Here is a 23,971-nt window from a genome sequence, read left to right on the forward strand (position 1 = left end):
CTCCTCTTGCAATTTTAGGCTTTGTCTGTTAAAAGTGTGTGTGTGTGTAGGGGGGGGGGTGTCTTTACCTGACTTTTATCTGCTGCAAAGCATTGAGGAATAATTATTAGAATTTTTCAACATGGGCAACACTCTCCTAGCTTCATTTGAGACAGTGGCTGAACCGTTGTGCCTGAAACATTGAAAACACAATTCAGCCAGGAGGAGACACCCAGCATTGCAAATATAAGTCCTAATTGTTACAGTTTGGCAAACTTAAAAACAAAAGAAAATGAGGTCTCCTAATTGAAGCTCTCAGAAAGCCTTAACTAAGGGGGCCCCCCAGAATCACCTACAATGGCCATTTGTGAGTCCCATTCAGCTAAGCTGTTTGCTCCAATAATGTCAGTGGCAATAGGTATTAGGTATTCGGTGTTAGATGTTCAGTTTTTCAATGTAATTGAAAGTTCCCTTGTTTGTGTGTTGTGAAACAGAGTAAATACAAATGCCTGATCTACTTTCTTTGCTGAAAGATTCATATTATTTAAGGTCAGAACAGACCATTTGATCATCCAGCCTGATGTCCTGTATAACACAGGCCATTAAATTTTACCCAGTTACCCTTGCGTCGAACTTCATAATATGTGTGTGACTAAGACCTGCTCCAATCTAGGATTTTACTTTATAGAATCATAGAGCCATGGAGATGACTGGCTGCCAAGATGTAGGCTGTGTTGTGTCTAAACCATCCCAGAGAGATTGGCGTCCCGCCATCTTTGGGAAACCTCCAGTGAAGGAGCTTCCACAACCTCACAAAGCGTCTGTTCCATTGTCCTCCTGTTCTTAAAGTTAGGAAGTTTTTCCTCAGATATAATCTAAATCTGCTATGCTGGAGTTTGAACCCACTGCCTGTTGTCCTGTGCTCTGCAGCAAGAGAGAATAACTTTCCTCCATCTTTCTTATCGCAGCCTTTCAAGTATCCAAAGTCTGCTCCCATCTCCCCCTCAATCTCCTCTTTTCCAAACCAAACACAAATGGTTGCTTCAGCCCTTGCTCGTATGGCTTGCTTTGTATCCCTTTGATCATCATTGTCGTTTGCCTCTGGATCCTTTCCAGTTTCTCTACATCCTTCCTATACATCGGTGACCCAAACTAGACACAATACTTGAGCTGGGGCCTAACCAGTGCCAAGTAGATGAGTACTCACCAGCTCCCATGATTTGCATTTGCCTTTTCTGAAAAAATCAACACCCCTGAAAAATGTAGCTATATCAAGCTAACCCTGGTGTAGAAGGCATTAGGTCAACAGAAGAATTCTTCAATGGCCTTAGCTTCCCCTCTTGGGGAGGTGGATTAACAACTTTGACGGGAGAACCTCTACCGTCCATTTAAGTAGTGTCAACATTGAAGCACTAGGGCAGGACCATTGTAGCTTTTTAAGTGTAGACAAGCCCTTGATCAGATCTTCCAGAAAAGCCTCCAGTCTGGATCTGCTGGCATGGGCAGTTGGAGAATCCACCACTTCTCTTCGCAGTGTGTTGCAAATGTTAATCACCCAGAGCGGTAATCACTTGGCCCTTATTTCCAAGTGTAATATTTTTGGCTTCAGATTCCAGTGATTGGGTCTTGCTTTGCCTTTCTTCAGTAGATTAAAGAGTACGTTATTGGTATTTAAGATGAATAAATGAAGCCCCTTATGTCACTCTCTCCAGTTTCCAATAATTTTTGTGGCTCTTTCTGCACCCTCTCGAATTTTCAACATCATTTCTGAAATGTGGAACCCGGGAGTGGAAACAGTCAGTGCAGAGGTAAAATCCTTCCCCTGCTCCAACTCACCACTCCCCTGTTTATGTATCCAAGGATCTCATCAGCGCTTTTGGCCCCAGCATCACACTGGGAGCTCACGATGAGTTGATTGTCTACAATTACCCCTAAATCCTTTCCACGGTCCCTGTGTCCCATAATGCAGTGCCCTGTTCTGTGGATCAAGACTGCATTCCCTGTTCCGGGAGGATCCCTTTGCATTTATCTGTATTAAAACATTTTGTTTGCATGGACCCTACTCACCAAATGTTCCAGATCAATCAGTGTGCCTGCCCTGGCCTCCTCATTGTAATCAATGTGGCAATCTTTGGGTCATCTGTACATTTTATCTGTAGTGTTTTTCTATTTGCTTCCAGATCATTAATGAAAATATTGAATAGTATTGGGCCAAAAATGGATCCCTGCAGAACCTCATAAAAACACCCCCATCCACTGACAATGGCCCATTGACAACTGCTTTCTAAGATCTTTCAGTTAGCCAGTTTTTAGTCCACTTTACATGTGCTCTACTGATATTGTATAATTGAAACTGCTTGGTTCCCTTGATCGAAATCGGGTTTATCTGACAAGACATGTTTTCCATACACCATGTTGTTGACAGGCATTAATTATACTCCTATGTTTTTTTTAACTAATCCCAGACCAGCCTTTCCATTCTTTCTTAATGTTGTAAAATATTTTTTAATTGAATATTTTACGTTTAACCCAGAACTGTCCTGTTCTCCCTCTCCCTCCCCCCCTTTTTTTTTTGTCTCTCCGGCTGCCTCACTATGTACTTCTGGTTCCAAGTGAGATGTACCCTTGATCACTCAGTTCATAACTCTGGGGTTTCAAACTCTAAGATTCAATTGTAGATGCTGTTTCTCGCCATCCTTGTCTTCTAATGGACTGGAAAGTATTTTATCATCTTAGATGATATATGTTTCTCATACTGCTTCTTTCTGAATGCAGAACACAACTATATCTTGAAGGTATCTACCTTTCCTGCAACATTAACAAACTTTGTTTCTCCCTCAAAGAATTGAGCTAAACCTTTTCTAGGATTTCTTTTGTTCTCAATATACCTTAATAACCTCCTTTTTGTGATTCTTAAACCTGCAAAGTTTTTAGCATCCCTTATCAATTTTCATAAATACCAATTTGTATTATTTGCTCTCTATTTTCCCTTTTCCCCATATGTTCTATATTTCTTACCATCCCGCTCCCTCCCCCCCTAACCCCCCACCCCAATTGCTGCCTTCACTCTGTCAGTAAACCAGGTTTTTTGTCCAAAGTTCTCTACTTTCTTGATAGTGGAATAGTGAATTTTTGCCAATCTCATAAACTCTTCTTCAAGAACTCCCAATTTTCATTCTCATTTTTAATCTTGAAATTGTTTTATTGAGCTTTTGCCTCTCCTTTGGGGAATTAGCCCTTTTGAAACACTAAATGAATTGCCTCGTTAGACTGACTTCACACTCGGTAAGACAACTCCCGTCTTTTCATGTATTTATATGTGCTACTGCATTTTCCACTCCATGCATCTGATGAAGTAGGTTATAGCCCATGAAAGCTTATGCCCAAATGAATTTGTAAACCTCTGAGGTGCCACAAGGACTCCTCGTTGTTTTTTTGGATAGCGACTAACATAGCTAACACTCTGGAAACTATGTGTCTATAGATATTACTGGTCTGGAACTATTCTGTGTTTGTCCATTTGAATATAATCAGTTCCATTATTACTGATCTCTCATCTATCATATGCCCCCTTCTTTGTCTCTTCTGTATACTCAACACTCTGTAGGCGTATGGCGGCCTCCCCCATTCTCATAGCCTGTCTCAGAAATCTCCTTTCTATTGGCTATATCCTTTATAGAGAACGAGTGTCCACAACTGAGCGCATGTCCAGAGCAGGTTATTCTCCATTCCCTTCCTTAGGCATCTGAACATTGTCTTTGTTTTGGCCATGGCTGCAAATAAGCAACTATTTCCGTGGCGCTGCTATCAATGACGCTCAGGTGTTTTCCATGAGGTGAGTTCTAATTGGGATGTTTCCCTCTGGTAATGTTTTATCAAAGCTTTGTTTCTTTTTCATTCCTAGATTTTGAGCACCATAAAATGTGGACTTGGCATTAGTAGGGTCAGTTGTTAATCATTCATTTATCTGAATAGTGAAAATGTCATTTTTCAATGTGTGAAGTTACCAATTTCCTTCACCCATGAGAACAGTCCCCAGTTGTACATGTAGTGTCTCATATTAATGTTTCCTTTCCGTTCAGGCATTGGTACTGTGACCATCACCCTAGAGCCTGGGCACATACACAAACTCAGAGGAACATACAGTACATGCAAGAGACACCGTTCTGCCTCAGAGTTGGAAACCTTCTCCCCTACTCCATGTCAGATTCTAACACAACCGACTTCACCAACCCCTCCACCTTCATCCTGCTGGGTATTCCTGGCCTGGAGATGGCCCATGTCTGGATCGCCATCCCCTTCTGCACCATGTACACCATAGCCGTCTTGGGGAACTTTACCATCCTGTTCATCGTAAAGAGGGAGCGGAGCCTCCGTGCCCCCATGTATTATTTCCTCTGCATGCTGGCCATCACCGACCTGGTGCTGTCTACATCCATGGTGCCCAAAATGCTGAGCATCTTCTGGTTCAATTCAAGGGAGATAGATTTCAGTGCATGCCTCACTCAGATGTACTTCATTCACTCGTTCTCAGTGATGGAGTCTGGGATCCTCGTGGCCATGGGTTTTGATCGCTATGTGGCCATCTGTGATCCCCTCAGACATTCCACCCTCCTGGCAAACCATGTGGTGGCCAAGATTGGCTTGGCTGTGGTGCTGCGTGGTGGCATTCTCATACTGCCCTATCTCATCCTGACGAGGCAGTGGCCATACTGTGAAACCAACATCATCCCCGATACGTACTGTGCACATATAGCAGTGGTGAAGCTGGCTTGCGCTGATACCCGTATCAGTAGTTACTACGGCCTCTTTGTGCTATTCTGCGTGAAGGGTCTGGATATGTTTTTTGTTGCATTGTCCTATACCCAGATCCTCAGGGCCATCTTCAGCCTCCCCACAAAGGATGCCCGGATCAAGACCTTTGGGACCTGCAGCTCCCATCTCTGTTCCATCTTAGCCTTTTTCATTCCAGCTCTCTTCTCCTCCCTCACGTACCGGTTTGGCCAGAATGTGGCCCTACATTTCCGTGTTCTCATTGGCAACGTGAACCTCCTGGTGCCTCCCACGCTAAATCCCATCATCTATGGTGTGAGGACCAAACAGATCCGGGACAGGCTGCTCCGGCTCTTTGTTCATAAATACATCTAATTTTTCTCCTCGTGCTCTGGCTCTGAGACTGAGGTCCATGCAGAGCTGTCTGGTGAGACAGTGCTGGGCCCTCTTCCCTGAATCAATTACAGGACAGTCAAAGTGACATTGAATCCTTTCCTGGCCTTACTGTGCTGTGTCAACATGACAGACTGGGGAATCAGTCTGTGAACAACTCATTAACTCATGGGGTTCCTGCCTTTCTAATTGCTTTTAAGTAGACCTCTGAGGCCCTGTGCCCTGCCCCGCTTATTCCTCCAACTCCCTGCCCTCTTTTCCAGTGGGACACAGCTGAGGATGTGAAATTCACGACAAACTGCTGAGAAATTGGGCAGACTCACCCCAGACTGTTAGTTATTCTAGCATTAGATTATACCAAGCCAGCAACAAATGTAAAGTTCTGTTTCACCACATTGGTTAACTAGAAACCAAAAATGCAGTCTCCATAGGCCTCCCCGTCCTTGCCTCACCATCCAGACAGTGGACTCCATAATGAGCTGTTAGTGAAAAGAAATTTCATCATATTCTAATCTCAAGGCAAATACATCACTAAGATATTACCGAATAATCACGCTGCTGCCAATCTGTTAATAACTAAAATCTGAAGATTTAAGAATAAAAGAAAAGAAGAAGAGATATAATGTTTAATGGATCAGATACATACAAGTGATTTTGCAGAGTTCATAGATTAGGGTCATAGCAGTAATGGAATAAATTGCTGGCTTGCAAAAGAATCTCTGGAAATTACCCAAGCTGGTCAGGGTTCATCAGACCTTCTTCAGAGCTTCCTTCTTGGAAACCCAGTCCAGAGAAATGAAGATAAAATGGAGATCTCTGAGGGGTCCTTTAATATCCTCTGTCCTGTGTATGAAATTTTACTATCCCAAAACAAAGCCCATAGCATCTCTTTGTGCAAAGTTACTGGCCCAAGTTGGAGTCCAGGGTCACATGACCATATCACATGTCCTAACATTCTTGATAACTCACAGGGGCAGCCATTGATCTTATTCTTACAGAGGTGTGTTTCTTCTATGGCCCATTGTGAGAGCAAAGTGTCCTTGTTGGCCCTCAACACATTTCTGCCCGGCTTTATTCACTTAGGGCTGTCACCCAGGAACACTTAACAAATCATAACTTTCCCGTTGACACCTGACAGAAGATACTTTTTACAAGGAAGAGCAGATAAAAAATTGTTTTGCTTCAGGAAACCTGTACAATGAAAGGAAGAATGAGGTTTTTAAAAGTGACAGGTGGACGTCCGTGAACTTGGCTGTTTCCTCTAAGCATCACCAGCCAGCGTCCTTGGCTTTGAACAACCTTAACTTGTGTTTGATTTAAGCCTCTTCCAGAAAGGTGGCCAGAGCTAGATCCACAAAGGCATTTAGGTAAATACTGAGCTTAGGCACTGCTGTCTTCTTCAAAGTCCCGGTTCATCTGCTACCTTACCCTGTAGGAGCCTAGGTTTCTGCCAGTAGCCTGCACAAAGTAACCTGAGTGCTGACACAGCTCCACAGCTAACGAGCTGCTCAAAGTCTTCACTCAGGTCTCAGTTCTGCTGGGATTCTCCAATGAGGTATCTCCCCTCCATCTCCCCAGCAGGCCTGATCTGTTAGGTATTCTCAGACCATGCCTCCTGGATGGGGCCCTGCAGGTTGGGAATGTGTGTGCATCCATGTGTGTATGTGTGCACATGACTCCATATCTGCATGTGTGTTTGTGTGTGCACGTGGGTCCAAGTGTGTGTGTGCATGTGTGTGTGTGCATCCATGGGTGTGTGTGTGTTTGTGTGTGTGTATCCAGGTGTGTGTGCACATGTGAGACTGTGTGTGGGCTTGCATGTGGGTCAGTGTGTGTGCATCCGAGTGTATGCGTGTGTACGTGTGTCTGTGTGTGTGTCTGTTTGCATGTGTGTCCATGTGTGTGCAATGCCAGAATATCCCAATAGCCCAGCAGTTTAGAACCCTCACCTGGCATGTGGGAGACCCAGATTCAAATCCCTGCTCTGCTGAATGTTTGTTTGTATAAAGTGGAACAGCTGAAGCTGGAGAGACTGAGCACCCCACCCAGAATAGCCATTTGCGGGGTGCTCAGGGCACTCATGTGGGAGATGTGTGTTTATGTCTCTGCTCCAAAGCAGGTAGAACAAAGATTTTGGATCTGAGTCTCTCATGTCTCTCTTGGGTCTCTCACTAGAAAACGCTGACCTGTCCTAGGCACCTTGCTTTAACAGAGGGCTCACAGCTGACAATCCCACATGGAAATAGATACCTCTCTCCAGCCCATTAGCTGAGCTCCTGAACACCCAAATCAGTGGGAGTTGCAAGCTTAAGGACCATGTATGGGCTTTGGAGACCAGAGTGACTGAACTGGAGGAGCTAAGGGAGACTGGGAGGTACTTGGATGAGACTTCCCGGGAGAGAGTAGAATGGTCCCACCCCTGGCCTGACAACCTCTGTGCTGTTGAGGATGAAAGTCTCAGGGAAGGAGAACATGAAACTGGAGCAATTGGGACCTTCCTTCCAGATGATGTCATGGGACCTTCTCATACTGAGGATACCTCTCCGAGTGAGAGAACTTCTTTTAATAGGTAGAGAGAGGTAATAGTTTTGGTGGATTTGATCACTAGAAACATAGATACCTGGGTTTGCAATGACCGGGAGAATAGCATAGTGACTTGCCTGCCAGGTGTGAAAATTACGGATCTTTCGAGGCCTCTAGATATACTTATGTGCAGTGCTTGGGAGGTATCACTGACATAAGAAAGGACATAGGATCCTGGGCCTCCACGGTGGCATTCTCTGAAATGCTTCCACTTCCACACACAGAGCCAAAAAGACAATAAGAACTGTGGGGTCTCAATGCATAGATGAGATGATGGTGGAGGGTGGAGGGATTTAGTTTTATTAGGAATTGGGGAACCTTTTGGGAAAGGAGACACTTATACAGGAAGGCTGGACTCCATGTAAAGGAAAGTGGATCCAGATTGGCAGCACATAAAATTAACAAGGTCGTAGAGCAGTTTTTAAACTAAGGGTGGGGGGAAAGCCTACAGGTGCGGAGGACCGCATGGTTCGGACAGAGACATGACTTAGTGGCTAATCTATTAATGGAGATTCTCTATGTCCTAGTAAAGAGGATACTATGGATGATAAAATACAGGTAGGATCTGATGAGAAACAGTCAAATGAGAAAGAGTCCCATTCAATTACCTCATGAAATGTCAGACAGTTAAAAAGTGACAATTTTTTAAAGTGTTTATATACAAATCCCAGAAGTCTAAATAATAAAATGGGTGAACTAGCGTGCCTCGTATTAAATGAGGATATTGATATACAAGGCAACACAAAAACTAGGTGGAATGAGGATAATCAATGGGACACAGTAATACCAGGGTAAAAAATATATCAGAAGGATGTAACAGGTCGTGCTGGTGGGGGAGTGGCACTATATATGAAGGAAAGCAGAGTTGTATGATATAAAAATCTTAAATGAACGAACTGTGCCATAGAATCTGTATGGATGGTAATCCCATGCTTGAATAGTAAGAATATAGCAGTAGGAATATATTACCGACCATCTGACCAAGATGGTGATAGTGACTGTGAAATGCTCAGGGAGATTAGAGAGGCTATTAAAAACAAACAAACCTGAATAATAATAGGGGATTTCAATTATTGCCATATTGACTGGGTACATGTCAGCTTGGGATAGGATGCAGAGATAAAGTTTCTTGACACCTTAAAGGACTGCTTCTTGGAGCAGCTAGTCCTTGGAACCCACAAGTGGAAAGGCAATTCTTGATTTAGTCCTAAGTGAAGCATTGGTAATAGTGACCATGATATAATTAAACTTAACATCCCTGTGGCAGGGAAAACACCACAGCAGCCCAGCATTGTAGCATTTAATGTCACAAAGGGGAATTACACTAAAATTAGGAATTAGTTAAACAGAAATAAATAGTTAAGTGCCAAAAGTGAAATCTGTGCGAGCTGCATGGAAATTCTTTAAAGACACCATAACAAAGGCTCAACTTAAATGTATACCCAAAATTTAAAAAATAGATAGTAAGAAAACCAAAAAAGAGCTACCGTGGCTAAACAACAAAGTAAAAGAAACAGTAAGAGGCAAAAAGGCATCCTTTAAAAAGTGGAATTTAAATTCTATTGAGGAAAATAGAAAGAGGCATAAACTCTGGCAAATGACGTGTTAACACATAATTAGGAAGGCCAAAAAGACTTTCAAGTACAGCTAGCCAAAGACTCAGAAAGTAATATCAAAAAAAGTTGCCTGGAGAAGGAACTATGAGGATGAAATATCATGGACACTCTAAGAAGAATGCTATTCTGAGTAGAGTACTGGCTCCAGCGGCGAGGTAGAGTTATCCCCTGGGTCCCGTGGGGTAGGTTGGAGAGGGAAGATCCTTGATGAACTCTGCTGGATACCAGGAAAAAACAATGGATATTGAGTGCTTGTGGAGCCAACATCTGGGGCAAGCCTACCTTATGGGCTCCAGCAATCCAATATACTGAATAATGCTATCAAAGGAAGAGTACCGGTGAGTCTTCTTAACTCAAGGGCAAAGGGTGTGGGGTGCACAGGTAGCTAACTGAAGGATGCTGCCAGAGAAGAATCAAGAAATCTCCTCTAAGAATGAGGTGACCAGTTTTGATGACTGGTGTGATGTTGCACCCCATAAGGCTTTATGGAAATATGCTTATGAATGTAAATATGGCATAACTGGTATATGTTTTATGCTACATATGACATACAACATATCTCTGTAAAGGTTACGATCTACTGAATCTATTCATCCTATTTGTATGCATGTATGATTTTTGTATTTGAACTATGAATATTGGCTGTATACTGGTTTGATTTTAAATAGCCTTAGTAAGGCATGTGGTCAGCTTCTTTAAGAAGAATGTGCAAGTTAAGTGTTCAATCAAGACACACCTAATGGACAACGGATCTTGAAAGGCTCCAATCCACATAAGAAGTCTACCTGAGGACATACAAGTTAGCATGTGAACCATGGCTGCTACCTATAAGTTCTGAGTCATGCATGGACATGTGACTTGCCCATATGACTCCAAACCTCCACCTTGTAGCTGGGATTCTACACAGGGGGAGGGAGGAGTGTGTACCCACAGGAGAAAGTCTGTTTAAACCCCTCGGAGACCCCTCCATTTTGTCTTCAGCTGGCTCAAGAGATAGCCTCTCCACTCCCAGAGGATACCTAAAAGAAACTGGAACAAAGGACAGTAACCAGGGGGTGTGAGTGATTGCTGGACCCAGACTAGAAGGAGGCTAGTCTGTAAAAGAAGCTTATTGGAACATCTCTGAGGGTGAGGTTTCATCTGTAATCACTTTCTTATTGTATTAGGGATAGACTTGCATGTTTATTTTAGTTTGCTTGGTAATTCACTTTATTCTGCCTGTTACTACTTGGAATCACTTAAATCCTACTTTCTGTATTTAATAAAATCACTTTTTACTTATTATTTAAACCAGAGTATGTATGGCGGGGGCAGGGGGACAGCTGTGCATATCTCGCTATCAGTGTTATAGAGGGCAAACAATTTATGAGTTTACCCTGTATAAGTTTTATGCAGGATAAAATGGATTTATTTGGGGTTTGGACCCCACTGGGAGTTGGGCATCTGAGTGTCAGAGACAGGAACACTTCTTAAGCTGCTTTCATTTAAGTCTGCAGTCTGTAGGACGTGGTTCAGACCTGAGTCTGTGTTTGTAGCCGACAAGCATGTCTGGCACAACCAGGCAGGGTTCTGGAGTCCCAAGCTGGCAGGGAAAGCAGGGGCATAAGTAGTCTTGGCACATCAGTTGGCAGCCCCAAGGGGGTTTCTGTGATCCAACCCATCACATCTTCCAACCTTAATATTCTATGATTCTACGGTTCTATAAGAGTCAAAAGTGTGCCCTTGTTGCCAAGAAGGCTAAGAGTATATTGCGCTGCACTAGTAAGAGCATTGCCAGAAGATCAAGGGAAGTCTTTATTCTATTATGAGATAACAGGCTCTGTGGATATGGGGAAAGTGGTGGATGTGATTTATCTTGACTTTAGCAAAGTTTCGATACGGTCTGCCACAGTATACTTGCCAGCAAGTTAAAGAAGTATGGATTGGATGAATGGACTATAAGGTGGATAGAAAGCTGGCTAGACCATCTGGCTCAACGGACAGTGATCAATGTCTCAATGTCTAGTTGGCAGTGTGTCAAAGTCAGACTCAGGACTCACAATTTGTCAGACCACTCTGTTTATTAGCAAAAGCCCTTTGCTAATACACCCAGAAAATGTGAGTGCCATACAAGGCTCAAACCACCTTATTTATACAGCTGAAAGGGTGTGAACTGATAAATTTACCTGAGGCTAGACACGTCTCATGTCCTTATTAACTCTTACCAATCTCCTGTTAATGTCCCACCTTCAGTTTAAGTGGACCCATTGTTCAATACCTTAATGTTCCTCTTCCTGACAACTTTATCTCAACATTCCTCATTCCTGCTTAAAGGAACATACAGCATTTCTTTAATTCATTCTACTTCTACAATATAATTCATTCTACTTTCACAGCAGCCACTATTGAGCACTGGTGAGGCCACAACTGGAGTATTGTGTCCAGTTTTGGGCTCCCCATTACAGAAGGGATGTGGACAAATCAGAGAGAGTCCAGCTGAGGGCAACAAAAAATATCAGGGGCCTGGGGCACATGACTTATGAGGAGAGGCTGAGGGAACTGGGCTTATTTAGTCTGCAGAAGAGAAGAGTGAGGGGGGATTTGAAAGCAACCTTCAACTACCTGAAGGGGGGTTCCAAAGAGGAAGAAGCTAGGCTCTTTTTAGTGGTGGAAGATGACAGAGCAAGGACCAATGATCTCAAGTGGTAGTGGTGGAGGTTTAGGTTGGATATTAGGAAGAACTATTTCACTAGGAAGGTGTTGAAGCACCAGAATGGGTTGCCTAAGGAGGTGGTGGAATCTCCATCCTTAGAGGTTTTTAAGGCCCAGATTGACAAAGCCCTGGCTGGGATAATTTAGTTGGTTTTGGTCCTGCTTTGAGCAGGGGATTGGACTAGATACCTCCTGAGGTCTCTTCTAACTCTAATCTTCTATGATTCTATGTAACCCAGTATGACAGGAAAATGGCTCCTTTGGGGACCCCATGGAGTAAAATGCATGGAGATGTGGATTTTGGAACCACCTATAAATAATTAAACTGGAGCATATGTGGTTGAAACCAACGTAAAGAACCAATTGGTAATTAATCCAGCCCACACCCTGAAGAAGGTAATTGTGGATGTTACCTTATCAAATATGTCAATAATAGAACCCCACTGTGGAAAGTTTATTCAATCATAGTATAGAGGAATTGGATAAATCTTCATGATATTCCTAGACCCCATATGGATCGAAAGGAAAGGGACATTTTAGGAACAGATGGTGTTGGGGCAGGAGTTCTTTATATATAAATGAGGAGGTGGCTGAAAATAAAATGAAAGCTATGGGTCAACACCTAAAGGATTTAGCAGTGCCCCGAAGGTATCCTTAGATCAGCTAATTTCCATACAGAATGGGGTGGCACAGGTTTTAGGGGAATGGGAACAATCCTAAGAAAAGGATCACTTCCACCTCTTGCAGGCTGTTGGTGTCCTACAGAGCAATGTTCTGTTGGCCCTGGCATGCATGCAAACGCAGATGTGGATTATTGATATGATTCTGGATGGCATGGGACTGCCAGTTCCAGTTCAAACGGTGCTCCAAGGGCTGTCTCTTGTACAGGTGGCTAACTTAAGAGTGCTGCCAGAGAAATATCAAGAAGTCTTTTTTTTCTAAGGATGAGGTGACCAATTTCAATGACTGGCTCAAAGGTGTCCATGATAGGCCAAAACAGCCGGCAAAGTTGTTCTCACTAGAACTAAAGTTGCAGCCCAAAGTAGGAAAAGGAAAAGTCCAGTGGGGCTCTCATCAGACCTGGTAACCATGTACCTATTTCACAGCCATAGATGCCAGGGACATAATAAAAAAAAACAGGACAAGTGTGAGTCAAATCCCCGCACTGTGGTCACCCACAACAATCCCAAACTGCTGGTTTTCACTATCCCAACTGGACCTGGGAGAGTTGTACATAGGGACCAGATAAATATTGGACTTTTACTCTGATCAGGGCTCATAGGAGGGATAGAGAAGCGTGTCCCAAGGAGACTGAAACCAATGGGGCAAACCCAAACCCTGATGAAAATGGACAGATCCCTCAAATGGTCCTGGTGTAACCCGGGGACAAGGGAATAGAAAAATTGGGTAACAAACCACCAGTTGTAAGAAGGTCCCAGAGAACTACCAGGGGTGTACTTCCTGTTAAACCTAGAGAGGATTATGTTATTTGTTCTATGTGGTGTTTTAATGAATACTGTCATGTAGAGTAGAAAGAAGTGGACATGGGATGTTAAATGTTCATTTATTGATAGTTAATGGCATTTTTATATAACGTGATGCTGGTTAATCTTGTTAATATGGGGCCCAGATGTGCTGGTGGTAATATAATGGCTGTGGCAGAATTTTAGCAAGGGGGGATGTCGGGACTGTTGGCCCCTCAGTAAAACTTAGTGAGGATTTTTGATTGGCCCTTTCTCAGTACCTAAATGAATGGTCGATGGGAAACCAGGCCCCTGAGAGTGACAGGCCCCAGGGCAATGGGGAGAGGCCAGCGCTCCCAGTCAGCCTGACTGACAGCACAGGAAGGCCAAGGGGGAGGTCAGGGTGGTCCCATCCTCCGTGTGAGCTGGGGATGCCAGGGCCAGAGCAGGGCCATGCTAAGGAGAGCTGGGGAACCGCCATGCCGGGCAGAGCTGGGGCGGTCGCAGAAGCATCCCAGGGAGCAGGTCCACGCTGGGAGCAGCCACAGCAGCCAGAGAAACATCCCAGAGATCTGAGTTGCAAGCAGAGGTGTGGGCGCCCTAACCAGAGGGGCCAGAGAAGCACCCCAGGGAGCTGGAGGCCAAGTATCAGCAGTGCTGGGGCTGGAGCATTGTGGAGCCAGGTGTAGAGAGCAGCTGGGGATAGTGAGGGGGACCCTGGGCAGAGGGTCAAATGAAGGGAGATGCCCCCATCCAAGAGGCTCTGCAGGCCAGATTGGGGGTGGGGGGATCATTAACCCACCGGAAGGGGGGAGGGAGATGACGCTGGGAAGAAAGGTCCTGCACCCAGAGCCTGAGGGCGTGTGGCCACCACCAGAGCAAATATCCAACTTGTGGCATCCCTGCAGCACAGCCAGGGACTGGGCAGAAGGCCGCGGAGGTGTGAGGGGTGGACTGTGCACTGCCCTGACATTCCACAGACAGCTGTTTGTGGTGTCGCTGTGCCCACGGAGTGGGGGTGACATGTTTTCCTTTAATCTTTTCCATTCTTTTTCTTATTTTTTAAATTGGTTGCTGTTTAATAACTTGTATTTGCTTGAACTACATGCAGTGATCAGTGGGTCAGGGAAGCGCCTGGTGTGGAGAGAGTACCCTGAACTGGGGACACCCTAGCCCCTGTCCTAAGTGACCATAACAAGAGCGTGGGTCCATCCCCCCCAGGAATCCTGTGCCAGCCTTATTGGCGTTATGAGGACTCTGCCACCCAGGAGAGTGGACAGGGAGCCCTCAAGGTCAGGCAGGAGTGAGATAAAGGGTAAGCAAGAAGGATCAAGTACTCATATCCTTTCATTAGTGAATTCCGCCAGGTTTGTGAATAGACCAGAAAAGGTCCCGACGAGAGTGGGACCGTTCCCCCACTCACATCTTTAGGAATTCTTGAAAGGACTCACCTCACTTTTCTCTTCTAAAGTGAAACTTTCCCCCTTGGAATGTTTTGCTCTGTTGCGCTACACAAGGCTCTTCACCTTTCTGCAAAACGTGTAATAACCGGCTCCCTCTGCCTGCCTGAGGCTCTGTCTACACCACACACCTTACAGTGGGACAGCTGTATCACTGCCCCTGCCCCACTCTCCTGTGTAGCCACTCTACATCCATGGGACAGAGCTCTCCTGCCGGCAGAATTAAACCATTCCCCAGCGAGCGGCTCCTGCTGACATAGCGCTGTCCACACTGGCCCTTTTCTTGGTCAGGGGGTGTTTTTTCATACCCCTGACAGACAAAAGTTTTACGAACAAAAGTGCCAGTGCAGACAAAGCCTGAGTTGCAGGCTAGTAAAGAAGTCCACAAGCCCTGCAATGTTTAAGAAGATTGAAAATTTCTGCTGGTTTCCTTTCTCACCAAACTGAGTTGCTTACATAGAATTATCAAAGCTCTGCCTGAATGTCTTCCTGGACATTACCTGAGAATTTCAACGCCTTTTGGGCTTTCAGTTGTTCCATATCCAGGATGGCTCCTTCCTTCCTTCACCAAAGCCCTGTTATCCCTGGCCTCTGGTCTCCCCTCTAGTACCAGATGTTATCTTGGGAATTCATCAGAAGGAGGCACAGTCTGCACTCGAAGAAGGGAGGCATGATTAGAAGTAAATCAGAGTTACAAAAGCTAATGGAGAGCCATGCGCTCCAGCTGTGTGTTTGGTGCTGTAGTAAGAGGAGGCCCTAAGATATAAACCTTGGTATCAGAGGCCTGGTATGAGGCCTGAGGCCTGAACTAAAGTAATGGTCAAGACTTTGCTAACATAAAGCAAAGTTAAGCTGTGAGCCAGAGGCAGGCCCTGCTCACAGAAGCTGGCAAGGAAAGGGCTGGTGCTGCAAGAAGATATGTACCTAAAAGGTACTGAACACTAGATATCAGAACATTCACATACTCGTACACTCCACACAAATAACAAGGAACAGGCTGACGCATCCCAATGACAGTGGCAAAAGGGTAATATGATAGAAGAGGTGTTTTGTTCGAACTAACATGTACAAGGTGAGAGGCGGCACCTTACTACGTAGAGGGGTTGTACCTTGCTACGTAGAGGGGTGGCCCCTCAATACGTCAGGTGCGATGTGTAACTTGTTTGTACCTGTGTATAAGAATGTACCCCTGGGGCGGTGTCTTTGTCCGGCCAAGGGGGCAGTGGAAAGTCCCGCCACTGACTGAGCCGGGTCCATTGCCAAGAGGCACTTTCTCATGGTGTGCCCTGAGTTAGGCTAAGAAACCTACAGGGAACTGCAATTGTGTCCAGGATCACAATAAACCTAGTCGACATGGCTTTGCATCTTACTGGACTCTGTGGTTATTGGGGGTTGTCGTCGGGTCTGCTGTGTCAGCTATCTGCGCAGAGCTGGGGCAGCACACAGAGGGAACACACGCACACAGCCGAGTGATATCAACAAGGAGAAAGCAGAGCACCACACCGGTAGCACTCTGACAATAGGTGCAGCCACCACTCGATGGCCCATTCTTGCTAGCCCCAGTCTAGTTGCCCCAAACAGATGCTCTGCTCTTAATGGCCCAGGACATTCTTCTGAGTTTGCCAAGGACCCAGCAAAAGGCACCCTGAACTATACAGGGGCTTCAGGAGGCTTCCCCAGTACAAATAATGATCATAAATAATAAACACAATAATGCAGCCAAATCAGGGCCTGCCCCCATCCCTTTGCCTTTAGCTACAGACGAAGGTCAAACCATTTTTGGCAGCTACAGATAACCCTGATTAGCCAGGTGAGCAGGCAGAACAGTTCACTATGGGAATCCAAGAACCCTCCAGCTGGGGCAGTCCGGGAAAGTCTGATTCAGCCTAAAACATTAGATTTCAATTCCACCTGGGAGACCCTGGGAGGAAACAAACCGAGAGGAAGAGAAGAAATCCAACACAAACACAAATCCAGTCTCTATCCTGCCTACAGGGCCCTCCTTATTCCACGGCACCTTTGGGGTGACGGAGACAGGCCCCTGGCTGCTCTCTATCCCTCGGTCTACACAGACAAGGTCAGCTCCCTGACGGCTGCACTGGCAGCACAGTATGGGGAGGAGGCGAGCAGCCCTCTGTGGTGAAAGAAGAGGTTACGGACTGTTTAGAAAAGCTGGACATGCTCAAGTCCATGGGGCCGGATACAGTGCATCTGAGGGTACTGAGGGAGTTGACTGATGTCATTGCAGAGCCATTGGCTATTACTGTTGAAAACTTGTGGTGATTGGGGGAGGTCCTGGACAATCGGAAAAAGGTAAATATAGTGTCCATCTTTAAAAAGGAAAAGAGGGAGAATCCAGGGAACTACAGACTAATCAGCCTCACCTCTGTCCCCAGAAAAATCATAAAGCAGCTCCTCAAGGAATCCATTTAGAAGCACTTGGAGGAGAGGAAGGTGATCAGGAAAAGTGAACATGGATTCACCAAGGGCAAGTCATGCCTGACCAACCCAATTGCCTTCTATGATGAGATAACGGGCTCTGTGGATATGGGGAAAGTGGTGGATGTGATTTATCTTGACTTTAGCAAAGTTTCAATACGGTCTCCCACAGTATTCTTGCCAGCAAGTTAAAGAAGTATGGGCTGGATGAATGGACTATAAGGTGGATAGAAAGCTGGCTAGATCATTGGGCTCAGCGGATAGTGATCAATGTCTTGATGTCTAGTTGGCAGCCATCATTCAGCACTGGTGAGGCCACATCTGGGGTATTGCGTCCAGTTTTGGTCCCCCCACTACAGAAGGGAGATGGACAAATTGGAGAGAGTCCAGCAGAGGGCAACATAAATGATTAGGGGGCTGGAGCACATGACTTATGAGAAGAGGATGAGGGAGTTGGGCTTATTTAGTCTGCAAAAGAGAAGAGCAAGAGGGGCAGGGGGATTTGATAGCAGCCTTCAACTACCTGAAGGGGGGTAGCAAAGAGGATGGAGATCAGCTGTTGTCAGTGGTGGCAGATGACAATACAAGGAGCAATGGTCTCAAGTTTCAGTGAGGTCTAGATTGGATATTAGGAAACACTATTTCACTAGGAGGGTGGTGAAGCACTGGAATGGGTTACCTATGGAGGTGGTGGAATCTCCATCCTTAGATTGGATATTAGGAAACACTATTTCACTAGGAGGGTGGTGAAGCACTGGAATGGGTTACCTATGGAGGTGGTGGAATCTCCATCCTTAGAAGTTTTTACGGCCCAGCTTGACAAAGCCCTGCCTGGGATGATTTAGTTGTGCTTGATCCTGCTTTGAGCAGGGAGTTGGACTAGATACCTCCTGAGTTCTCTTCCAACCCTAATCTTCTATGATTTTATCCACAGGAACATTCTGCTGGTGTTACTTTTAATAACTCTGTTCCCCCAAAGTGACCCCAGTGACTGTGATGTGATGCCAAGTTTCTGAGTGGGAGTAAAAGTGAAGTCCTGGAGTTCACACTTCCCAGGAGTGGGGAGCTGACAAACTCTGGCTACTCCTGCAAACCTCAGTTTCACCTTGAGAGGATGGTGAAGGCTCAGGATCCCTCTCCCAGCCTGCTACAGTGTGAGTCCATTTCACTCTTGGTGTGACAGAGAGACCATAGTTGTGGCAGAGAAGTCAGGTCTCCTGAGTTCTGTCTGTCATCTTGCCACTTATTCTCTGTGTGACCTTCACCAAGTCACATCTCCCCGTGCCTCAGTTTAATTACCTATATAATGGGGATACGTTGGTAGTTACTTTCCTTTGCTAGTTGTTTTTAGGATCCTTCAATGAAAGATGCTGCACAGTATGATGATAGTTACTGATGAGAATTACTGATCTGTGATCCCTTAGCAACAGCCCCGTCGGTTTGCAGGATGTGTTCCTGTCTCCCTTCAGACATCTGTCTCCAGAGCTGTCTATCTATTATCTACCCAGCCATCCTGGACATATACAGTGTATCAGACGCTATGGAGACATAGGCATTATCCTTCGTTTTCTTAGTAATCAACTATGATTTTAAATATACACAAATACACAGAGCAGCCAATTCCTCTCTGACTCAGCACAGAGCCCAAGAGTTCTCATCTCCCTCTGGGAAAGTCCCTTAATTACTGTTTATTCCTAAAGCTGGACAAAAAACACAGAAGCGCAGGCACGCTTGTCTCCAGCCTGTCTACATTCAGATGCCACATCTCTGCTAGAGACTGAGCTAACCCCACTGGGATTGCACAGAGCTGTATTATAAATGGTGCACACACCTGTGTTGGCTCTCGGCCTCAGATATTGATGCAGATGCTGGGCTGAGAGAGATGTGGGACACGGCTACCTAAAAGGGATTCCCAGGGAAGACACTTCCATCTCACAATTCACAGATACCCATCTCCTGCTGAGGAGCTCACCTGGTCAACAAACCCAGTGCAACGTGGGACTGATTTGATAAAGAGTAAGTCTGCAGAACTTTCCACTCTCCGCAGCTTTAAATATCCCAGGGCTCTTGCCACAGGTGATGAGTTGGCTCCAGAATCATTGGCCAAAATGTCGCTTTTGTCTGGGTCCCCATGTCTGATGGCCTCCAGCCCCAAAGTGTTGCATTTCACTGGCACAGGGGATCCTTCATGATGGAAGGTGTCAGTAGATGTACAATACAAGATCAAATTCTGAGGCCCTGGCTCGTACGTTACTCAGGCCCCCTTAGGCAAAACTCCCCTTGGAGCCAGCTGTGAGTTAATGCACAGACTCTCACCTCCTCCTCTTCCGTCATAGGGCTCTTACTGTTAATTGGGGGGGCACTGTTCCCTGAACTTTATCTGCTGTAAGGCATGTAGATACTATTCCTCACTGCCAAGACTCTTCTTCCCTAGCTTCGTTAGAGAAGTTGGCTTAACTGCTATGCCTGAAACTTTCAAGAACAATTCTGCCAGAAGCAGATACCCAGCATGGGAAATTTCAGTCGAAATGGTTAAAGTTTGGCAAACTGAAAATGAGGTCTTATAATTGAGGGTGTCAGCCAACCTTAACTAAGATCGGTGCCATCAGCACAATTTACAATGACCAATCCACTTGTAAATCCCATTCAGCTAAGCTCATTGCTCCAATAATGCCTGTGGCAAGGAGTTCCACAGGCCAAATATATATTATGGAAAAAATATTTTGTCAATGTTATATGTGCAGACTTTCGATGTAACTGAATGTTCCCTTGTTCATGTGTTATGAGACAGAGTAAATATAAATGTTTGATCTACTTTTTTATTGATAGAGTCATAGACTTTAAGGCCAGAAGGGACATTTAGATCATCCAGTCCGACCTCCTGTATAACACAGGCCATTACATTTCACCCTGTTACCCCTGTATAAGCCTAGATTTATGTTTGACTAAGGACTGGTCTACATTAGGATGTTAAATCATAGAACCATAAAACCACAGGGTAATCTAACCTAGTCCCCTGCTGAGATGCAGGATTTGTTGTTTGTAAGCCATCCAACACTGCTGGTTATCCAGCCTCCTTTTGACACCTTGCAGTGAAGGCGCTCCCTAGGCATGTGTTCCATATTCCTCCTGTTCTTACAGTTGGGAAGTTTTTCCTGAGATTTTTTCTAAATCTGCTCTGCTGTAGTTTCAGTCTATTGCCTGTTGTCCTGCCCTTTGTGACCAAAGAGAACAATTTTTCTCCATCTTTTTTATGACAGCCTCTCAGGTATCTGAAGACCACTGTCATGTCCCCCATAAGAGTCTTCTTTCCCATACTAAACATACCCAGTTCCTTCAGTGTTTGCCCTTATGGCTTGCATTTCATCCCCTTGATCATCCTTGTCACTCACCTCTGGATCCTTTCCAGTTTCTAACCAAGCTTCCTATACATTGGTGACCAGAACTGAACATCATACTCCAGCTGAAGCCTAACCAGCACCTAGTAGAGCAGTACTATCACCTCCTGTGACTTGCATGCTCTGCCTCTGCTAGTGCAAAAGAAATTTGCATTACCTTTTTGTGCAACAGAAAAATATCCACATCCATTGGAGATGTATCTATATCAACCTAACCCCGTGTTAGCATGAGGTCAATGGAAGAATTCTTCCATCGACCTAGCTACCACCCCTCAGGGAGGTGGATGAACTATTCTGATTAGAGAGCCCCTGCCGTCACTATGAGCACTTTTTTTCAGAGTAGCAGCCATGTTAGTCTGTATCCGCAAAAACAACAGGAGTACTTGTGGCACCTTAGAGACTAACAAATTTATTTGAGAATAAGCTTTTGTGGGCTACAGCCCACTTCATCGGATGCATGCAGTGGAAAATACAGTAGGAAGATATATATATACACAGGGAACATGAAACAATGGGTGTTACCATACATACTATAAGGAGAGTGATCAGTTAAAGTGAGCTATTATCAGCAGGAAAGAAAAAGAACTGTTTGTAGTGGTAATGAAAATGGCCCATTTCCAGCAATTGACAAGGAGATGTGAGGAACTGTAGGGCAGTGCTACGGCAGTGCCATTGTAGCGTTTTATGTGTAGACGAGCCCTCAAGCAGATCTTACAGGAAAGCATCCCTCAGTGCTAAACATTTGGCCCTTATTTCCACCTGGATTTTGTCTGGCTTCAGCTTCCAGCCATTGGGCCTTGCTCTGCCTTTCTCCACTAGATTACAAAGCCCATTAGTACCCACAGTTTTCTCCCCATGAAAGTCTCCGTTTGATCGTATTTTTCATAAGTGGATGAAGCTCTTTAAATCTCTCCTGCTCTGTGAGGCATTTTCTCCAGTTTCCAATCATTTGTGTGGCTCTTTTCTCAATCCTCTCCAAGTTTTCAACATCCTTTTTGAAATGTGGACCCCAGAATGGGACACAGTCATTTTAACCAATGCCACATGCAGAGGTAAAGTCCTTCCACTGCCTTCCAACTCATCCCACCCTCTGCATGCATCCAAGGATAACAGTGATTTTCCATTTCCTTACACGTCATTGATGAAAACTTTGAATAGCATTAGGCCTAGAAATTATCTCTGCAGAACCCCACTAAAAACAACCCCATTCACTGACAATAGCCCATTGACAACTGCTATCTGAGATCTCTCAATTGGCCAGCTTTTAGTTCCTTTTACGTATGCACTGCTGATATTGAATAGTGTTCAGATTAAATGTCTCAGAGAAATCAAAGGTTATTGCGTTTGTGCGTTTCCCTTGATCAGCCAAACATGAAATCTCATAAAAGGATGAAATCAGCTGTATTTGACAAGACCTGTTTTCCATAAACCATGTTGCTGACTTGAATGAATTATATTCATAGACTTTTTTTTAACTACTCCAATACCAGCTTTTCCATTGTTTCCTAACCTTCTCAAATCTTTTTTTTTAAATATTCCTTTCATATTTTAATTGTTTATGTTTAATACAGAAGTGTCCTGTATTTGCCTTTTTTTCTTGTTTTTGTTTTGGCTTTGCTGCTCTTTGATTGCATAATGGCTTAAATGAGATTTGTGAATGATCAGTCAGTTCATAACTCTAAGGTTCAACTGTAGATGGGGTGCATGCAGTGTCTCATATTAACATTATGTCTCCATCCAGGCATTTGTCCCGCGACCATCATCCTAGACCTTGGCACATAAAGAAAGTCAAGAGGACATACGGTACATGCAGGAATTTCTCCCCTGCTACATGTCAGATTCCAACACAACCAACTTCACCAACCCCTCCACCTTCATCCTGCTGGGCATTCCTGGCCTGGAGGCAGCCCATGTCTGGATCTCCATCCCCTTCTGCACCATGTACGCTATAGCCATCTTGGGGAACTTCACCATCCTGTTCATTGTGAAGAGGGAGACGAGCCTCCATGGGCCCATGTACTATTTCCTCTGCATGCTGGCCATCACCGACCTGGTCCTGTCCACTTCCACCCTGCCCAAAATGCTGAGCATCTTCTGGTTCAATTCCAGGGAGATCAATTTCAGTGCCTGCCTCACCCAGCTGTACTTCATTCACTGCTTCTCAGTGATGGAGTCTGGGATTTTCGTGGCCATGGCTTTGGATCGCTACGTGGCCATCTGTGATCCCCTAAGGCATTCCACCATCCTGACAAACCCCGTGGTAGCCAAGATCGGCCTGGCTGTGGTGCTGCGCGGTGGCATGCTCGTACTGCCCCATCTATTCCTGGCGAGGCAGTGGCCATATTGCAGAACCAACATCATCCCCCACACCTACTGCGAGCACATGGCCGTGGTGAAGCTGGCCTGCACCGACATCCGCATTAGTAGTTACTATGGCCTCTTTGTGGCATTTTTCGTGACTGGTCTGGATGTATTTTTTATCGCCGTGTCCTATATCCAGATCCTCAGGGCCATCTTCAGCCTCCCCACAAAAGACACCCGGCTGAAGACTTTTGGGACCTGCAGCTCCCACCTCTGTGTCATCTTAGTCTTTTACATCCCATCTCTCTTCTCCTTCCTCATGCACCGGTTTGGGCACAATTTGGCCTTGCATTTCCACATTCTCATTGCCAATGTGTACCTCCTGGTGCCCGCCATGCTAAATCCCATCATCTATGGGGTGAGGACCAAACAGATCCGGAACAGGCTGCTCCAACTCTTTACTCATAGAGGGACCTAAAGATTTTTCTCCTTGTGCTTTGACTCTCAGACTGAGGTCCACTGGCTGGTGACATGGTGCCAGACCCTCTTCCCTGAATCAGTTACTGGACAGTCAACGAGACATTAAATCCTTTCCTGACCTTACTGTGCTCTGTCAGCATGACAAACTGGGGAATTTGTCTATGTACAACTCCTATGGTTTCCACTTTATAAGTGCTAGTAAGTGGAATATTGAGGCTTTGCCCCCTAACCTGCTTCTTCCACCAAGGTCTCCCCTCTGCCCCACCTCCCTCCCCAATTCCCCTCCATCTGAGCCACCTAGTCCATCAAGGCCGAGGGACCCACCCCGTCGTTTGCTCCTCTCTTCCCCTCCCCCATCACTCACTAGATTGTCTCCACCTCCCTCCCTGCTCAGA

The 23,971-nt window shown here is 45.3% G+C and overlaps 2 protein-coding genes across 3 annotated transcripts; both read left to right on the forward strand.

Annotated features, from left to right (window-relative positions):
* Window positions 1-4,233: 4,233 nt before the first annotated feature.
* On the forward strand, window positions 4,234-5,127 carry LOC120388188 (olfactory receptor 52R1-like; the record flags this gene model as incomplete). The annotated part of the gene is made up of 1 exon (XM_039509855.1): window positions 4,234-5,127. A coding segment is annotated over one exon (894 nt), but the record flags the coding sequence as incomplete, so codon positions are not given.
* A 13,637-nt stretch (window positions 5,128-18,764) lies between these two features.
* Window positions 18,765-23,574, forward strand: LOC120370748 (olfactory receptor 52R1-like). 2 transcript variants are annotated; one of them, XM_039485879.1, is made up of 2 exons: window positions 18,765-18,805; window positions 22,656-23,574. In XM_039485879.1, exons 1-2 carry the CDS (start codon window positions 18,765-18,767, stop codon window positions 23,572-23,574), a joined length of 960 nt encoding a protein of 319 aa, XP_039341813.1. The 2 variants fall into 2 exon arrangements, with proteins under 2 accessions (XP_039341813.1, XP_039341821.1); XM_039485887.1 differs by lacking the exon at window positions 18,765-18,805 and having other exon boundaries at window positions 22,627-23,574.
* Window positions 23,575-23,971: the final 397 nt, after the last annotated feature.

The sequence above is a fragment of the Mauremys reevesii genome, linkage group 1 (assembly GCF_016161935.1).
Source record: "Mauremys reevesii isolate NIE-2019 linkage group 1, ASM1616193v1, whole genome shotgun sequence".
Taxonomy (NCBI): domain Eukaryota; kingdom Metazoa; phylum Chordata; order Testudines; family Geoemydidae; genus Mauremys; species Mauremys reevesii.